The 6,354-nt window shown below is 39.0% G+C and overlaps 1 protein-coding gene and 1 long non-coding RNA gene across 4 annotated transcripts in view; one reads left to right on the top strand and one right to left on the bottom strand.

Annotated features, from left to right (window-relative positions):
• lmnb2 (lamin B2) overlaps positions 1-5,911 on the bottom strand; it is a gene marked incomplete in the record, with an annotated part of 25,011 nt that extends 19,100 nt beyond the window's left edge. Inside the window, 3 exon segments of the mRNA XM_014017430.1 lie at positions 221-377; positions 2,277-2,413; positions 5,488-5,911. Of these exon segments, the coding sequence (XP_013872884.1) occupies positions 221-377; positions 2,277-2,413; positions 5,488-5,706 (513 nt within the window).
• Positions 2,420-4,520, top strand: LOC106523863 (uncharacterized). 3 transcript variants are annotated; one of them, XR_001310938.1, is made up of 3 exons: positions 2,420-3,729; positions 3,810-3,876; positions 4,258-4,520. It is a non-coding gene; the product is annotated as an uncharacterized LOC106523863 (long non-coding RNA). The 3 variants fall into 3 exon arrangements; XR_001310937.1 differs by having other exon boundaries at positions 3,959-4,520; XR_001310936.1 differs by having other exon boundaries at positions 3,810-4,520.
• Positions 5,912-6,354: the final 443 nt, after the last annotated feature.

Below are 6,354 nucleotides of genomic sequence, written 5' to 3'. Positions count from 1 at the left end.
TTATCGCAATAAATTTTGAGACAATTAATCGCCCAGCAAAATTTGTTATCGTGACAGGCCTACTTAAACACTTCAAAACTGTTAAATGTTTACACCGATAGAAACAAATGTGTTGCTGAGAGGTTTGTCCACAGTGTGGTTAGGAAAATGTTTCTTTGTAAATATGTTTAGTTTCCCCTGTTCTTCGGTGTTTGTGAACAGATCAGTCTGTGATGCCCACCTTGGCCAGCTGGCTCTTGATGTCAGCGAGCTCTGAAGTCAGCGCAGCGTTCTGACTCAGAGCTGTAGAAAGAGAAGCTTCGTTCTTATTCAGCTGAGCCTCCAAACCGCTGACCCTGGACAGAGCTGCAGCGAGGTCGCTGTCCTTCTTCTTGGCACTGCAGGAGGAAAGTAAGCAACTTTGAAACTGGGCCTCCACAAATGAAACCCTGATGACCACATCTGAATCATCAGCAGGGGTAGAGATAAGGAAATTTTTCAAGTTGTCCAGCAGACAACCTGTTGACAAAACTTGGTTGTCCACAAAACATTTTGGTTGTCCAAAAGAATCTAAAAAAAATGTAATTTAACAAGTATATTGTTCAGTGGATGAAGTTTATTATATATAATTGTTCTCAGTCAGCCAGGCAGGATCTGCATGAATAAAACTTCCTCGTTCTCTTCTTTGAAACAGAGTTCAACATTCATAAGCTTCTTTCTGCTCATAGGTCAAACATTTTCACTTAAACAGGAGTATACTGTGTACATGACCTTATTAAAAGTTACAGTTTAGTGTTCTGTTCGGTTTTACAAAGTTTTTTTCTCCCTTTCATTTTTACAAATGATGGACACCCTTTTGCTCGGTTCTCCACCGGACAACCAGGAGATACACTGCAAAAACTGTCCATCTTACCAAGTTTTAAAACCTTATATCCAGCCAAAAAGTCTTTTTGATCTTGTTTTGAGACTGATTTACTAAACAAGGACTGACTGTGTAAGAATAATAATCTTGTTTTCAGAATGTGTAAGATTATTTGTCTTGTTAGTCTGAAAATTTGACTCTAATTAAGTCAAAAATTTCTGCCAATGGAGTAAGAAAATTTTACTTGGTAATAGAGCTAGCCGATATGATCAAAATTTTATATCACGGTATTTTCAATATTTTCACGGGTTTCACTGTATTTGACGGTATTTTTCTTTTCATCACAGCTCAGCTGATAATAAAATGTACAAACCCTGCTTATTGACTTTTTTTCTTTTGCTGTACCTCTGTCTGTGTCTCTGTTTCCCTCCTCTGTGTCTGTTCTTCTCTGACTGGTGGTTGGAGACAGTAGTCATGCATTTTGGTCCAGTCGTGAAGGAGGAGGGTTAAGAAAAGATTATGATCAGGTTTATTGTTTTATGTTATTTATTAAAGCTTATCAGCACGACTCACCTTGCACACCAGTCAATTCTAACTCCACTACGAACTACTTCCTGCAGGCTTTTCACAATAGAACCACATTAAGTCTCCATATTAACTAACCGCATTAAATCTAACTGTGCACGTCACTGAAGAGGTGTTTACTACATTCAGCAACGGTGAAAACAGGATGTTTTTTTAAACGTCAGTCAATATAAGCAGCGGAATCACCACCCCCGGCTGCAACAAGCTGCTCCAAACATTAGCATGCTAACGCACATAGCGGTGCAGCAAGGAAAAATGTCCCCTGGGAAACAACAGTTCACTGGCGGCCGCAACGAAACGTTCAGCTATTTAAACCGGAATGTCCGGAATTCAAAATATTCATATCATAACAAAAATAAAAACTGTTATTCGGTACAAAACGGTATACCGCCCAGCACTACTTGGTAAGATTCTTGAAATACTTGATTTGACTCAAATTTTTCTTATTTCAAGAATCTTACCAAGTAAAATTTTCTTACTCCATTGGCAGAAATTTTTGACTTAATCTGAGTTAAATTTTCAGACTAACAAGACAAATAATCTTACACATTCTGAAAACAAGATCATTATTCTTACACAATCAGTTCTTGTTTAGTAAATCAGTCACAAAACAAGATCAAAAAGACTTTTTGGCTGATATAAGATTTTAAAACTTGGTAAGATTGACAGTTTTTGCAGTGATCTGGTTGTCCGCAGCAAAAATAGGTTGTCTCGGACAACCCAAACAGTGGTTATGTCTACCCCTGATCAGGATTTACAAGTCAGTGTTGTAAAAACAGAAAAATGATCATCAGCCCACAGAACCAGAATCAATGCATCTATAAATAAAACTTGTTTAACAGGATCGTACCTGCGAGTAGCTTCCTCCAGGTCAGATTGAGCCTTCCCGAGTTCAATCTGAAGCTTGGCTCGGTCTCTAGCAGTTTCATCCAAAACCCGTCGGGCATCAGCTAATTCTGCCTCATAGAGAGCTTTCAGACCACTCACCTATAGGAGAGAAAAATAAATAAAAAACTAAAACATAGGTTAAACAAACTGACTAAGAAAAATAGACTATAAAACAAAAGCTCAACTGACCATTATCGGCCTACATCTAAAATCCGATACAAGCAGTCCATTCAAGACGTCTGCTCCAGCATTTCTATTCAGCGGTGCTTAGATCCAGCATAAATAACTTAAGTGACCTTGAATTATTTTACACTTTAAAATTATATTTCTTAAATTGGATTTTAAGGTTATTTTTTAAGGTCTTCTATTTATTTTATTTGATGGTAGAACATTTGTTTAGTAAAAAAATGTATGTAACTCACTGGTTAATGAAATGGGTCAGTTTTTCCACGTACTGTTGTTTACTGTTTGACTTGAGCAAGACTTCTTTAGATTCCACGCTACAAAATAAATGAAGGTATGTAAGATTTGTTCTGATATCGTATCAGGTCGATATAAGCCAATACTCACAGTTGCAATATTTGTATCATATTGGAAGAGTCAAAGTTGTATCGGGACACCCCTGAACAAAACCATCAAACAAACAAAATAAATTCTACCTTACTAGTCAAAAATATTTAAAGGTTTGTACAATACTCCAAGACCTGCTGTTATTTCAGGTAATATAAACCATCTTTAGATGTGGTCATATTTTTAGCCAACAAGCAGACGCTATTGAGCAGGAAGGTTTCAGATATCACAGCATAAGACCATGAACTGTTTTTCTAAAAAACATGGTAAGCCTAACAACCATAAGAAATTGCCCAAAACATACCAAAAATTCCAAACATCAGCAGATAAACTCATCGAACATGAAAACGCACAGTTCCTGTGCAATAAGGAAACTCCAGGGATGATTCCTGACACATAATATATGGCAAATAAAAAGGCCTCTGTTTGTTGTGAGTCCAGTCCACCTGAAGGCTAAACTCCTGTAGCAGAATGGGTGTTACCTGTAGCAAGTTTACTGAGCAGGTAAATTGGTTGGCCAATCACCAGAAGGGGTGCCCTAGATAAGTGAGCCAGTTTCCTTACTGTGACTTTTCACTGAACTTCCGGGTTACCAGTGCCACGGCATGAAGCTGGTTTAATTGATTTATTCTGTCGGAGTCTGTTTTCTAAGACAGTGAAGGAGAAGTTTGCAGCCGGACTGTTATTAATGAACTTATTGGCTTGGTGAGTACAGTCATGGTTGAAGGCGGCAGATTTTGGGATCTTTGGAGTTAACTGGTGGGGGGTTTTTTTTCTGTTCAGCTGAGGAAAAAGTTTGTCTGCTCGACGTAGGACACAAGTGCCTTCTCCTCCTCCTCCTGACGGTATGCGTTTTTATTAAACAGCTTATTTTTAGTTTAGTATGTTTGTTTTATATTGGTTTCTTCATCTGTGTGTGCAATAGACGAGGCTTCCATGCAACAAGAGTGAGGTTGTCTTCCTCCCCTCACACGTGTTCAATTGGTAGCGTGGTATGTATGCACCCTCCTCCTGTGATCATGTTTTTATATATATTATTATTGTCAGTATTTTAAAGATGCAAATTTCTTGCAGGAAAGAGAGCCCAGTCTATGGACACCTGCTGCTTTGCTTGCTTGTTTTATTTAGTTTTTTTTTTTAATTATTACTAATTCATTCACCTGGTCCTGCATCTGGCTTCTTGATGCTCAGCTGGGTCCCCAAGTTTCCTTGTTCAGCAGCGTTTTCGCCTCCGAATCCGATGAAAGTTGATTTCTAGACCAGGCCCCTTTTTAGTTCTTTTTTTTTTGTTTGTTTGTTTACTTGTTTATTGGGAGGCCTGTTTAACTTCATTGGTATTATTTTTCTTTTCTTTTCCATTATTTTTGTTGCAGGCTGAGCTGACTGGGGCGGTCTCGTGTTCGGTGGTGGTTCCCTGGGTGTGACGGGCCCTGTTCACTCCTTGTATTGTGGAGCACTGTTTGGGTGATTTGGTTTGTGTGTCTGTGTGTTTATTTGTCTGTTTTTTTGGGGGTTTTTTTACCGTCACTAGGACCCCTCAGCCTATATGAAGTTATCAATGTAAAAAATGTTTTAACTTGCCTCAGACATAATGTGTTTTTAGCAAATGTTGTAATAAATTTATATTTAAACTTTGGAACACAGTCTCTGTAATTTGTAGAAAGTGCCTAAGTGCCTTGTTTTGAGTTTTATTCTTGGGGTGAAAGTCCCAGGTGGCGTTGTCGAACTTTAAAAACTTTTCAAAGACTCTCCAAGTTGCCACACTCCCATGCAGGCAAATGACTGATTGTGATGTAACTTCATTCACATTTATAAACTGGAGGGGAGTGGCGCACGCCACAAATCATGCTGGTACATGTCCAGTGGAGACTGAGGCAGACCACACAGATATGCTCAGTGACATGAAGTGTGTGCAGATTATTACTCAGTCACTATGGAGATGAAGAGTGGACTTCAATGTTTCAATAAACAAAGAGCACGGGTTTTTTCTTTCTTTAAGAATTCCCCTTCGATGTCACTTCCTGTTTCACTTCGGAAAAATAATAAAAACTATGACAGTTCTGTGACAAAATGGGTGAAATCATGCACTATGCTATGTTTAAACATAAAACGATGTTTTCTTTAACTTTTTGCTACATGTATTTTAAGCTCTACCTGCTTGAACTGAAATATAAATGTCCAGACATGTCTTCAAACCCCAAAGCTAAAGACCCATGACGCTTTAAACTTACAAAAACAGATTTTTTTTAAAATTATTATTATAACCCCGGGCATACTGTCATGTAATGTTTAATGCACGTGCTCACACACACGCGCGCGCACACACGCCATTTCCTGTATGTTAACGGAAGTAGCTTTGATTAAAGGCAGTAAAACAGACTAAACGTAAACGGAGTAATAAAAAAACAAAATGCCGGGAGATGACTTAAAACGGGCCTCCAATTAAAATTTTCTCAGCCCTCTATACAACATCAAGCCGGCTTTAATTAGACGTATTACTCAGTTTTGTTGTATTATTTACTTATTGTGTGTTTTTTAGTGGAAATCTGTGAACCGCACGTGGCGCGGACGAGTGCAGACTCAACTTTTATTCTTCTACCCACCTCTCTAGTGGTCACCTCCTCCTTCTCAGACACTTTGACCATCAGTCGGTCGTTCTCCAGCTCCAAAGACCGGACCCGGTCTATGTACACGGCCAGCCTGTCGTTCAGATGCTGCAGGTCTTGTTTTTCCTGCAGGCGAGATATCCGAGTCGGGGACAGCGGGGTAGAGGCCGCTGTCCGGCCAGATTCTCGGCTTGGAGTAACGTTAGCGGTCGCCATAACGATTCCGTAAATAATCGTAAGTTATCTTCAGTGAGAGAGAAAAACAAACAACTAATTGTTTGTTTACGCTGGGATGCAAAGCAGGTTTTACCCTAATGAAAGCAACAACAAAAAACAATCAATGAAGTCTGAGCAGAGGAGGCTCGCGGTGTGTAGCGGGTCCAAGATGGCTGACAACCGCGCCAAAACTGCAGACCACTTTCTTCTTCTTCTGTTTCTAGTTGGACTCAGTGGCGGTTGGCAAAAAAAGCGAAGGTGTACATTACTGCCACCTGCTGGAGGGTGGTTTGAGATGTTTTTTCTTTTCCAGCCTCTCTCTGCTGACCACATTTTTATAAATCAACTAAAACTTGTTCTGTTTTTGTTTGGGGAATTCAAATCAGTATATGAGCTGATTATATTACTCTGTTTTAACCCGCTCCCTCTAATTTAGAGAGATGCTCAATACATTTTACCCCTTAGTTGAAAAACTACAATAAAAAAACAACAACACTTTACTCTATGCATTCATTCATTTTATTTATTATATAAATGGCTTTGAAGGGACCTTAATTTTAGAGGGCAGGTATTGTTAAATAAAGCGATGGGGATATCATGGCTTACTTATTCTGCTCTCTCCCTGCATTGAGACAATTACACTCTTAG

Source organism: Austrofundulus limnaeus, unplaced genomic scaffold (genome assembly GCF_001266775.1).
Source record: "Austrofundulus limnaeus strain Quisiro unplaced genomic scaffold, Austrofundulus_limnaeus-1.0 Scaffold168, whole genome shotgun sequence".
In the NCBI taxonomy this organism is placed as follows: Eukaryota; Metazoa; Chordata; class Actinopteri; order Cyprinodontiformes; family Rivulidae; genus Austrofundulus; species Austrofundulus limnaeus.
The sequence above is the reverse complement of the archived record's forward strand: the minus strand, read 5'-3'. Positions and strand labels throughout refer to the sequence as shown.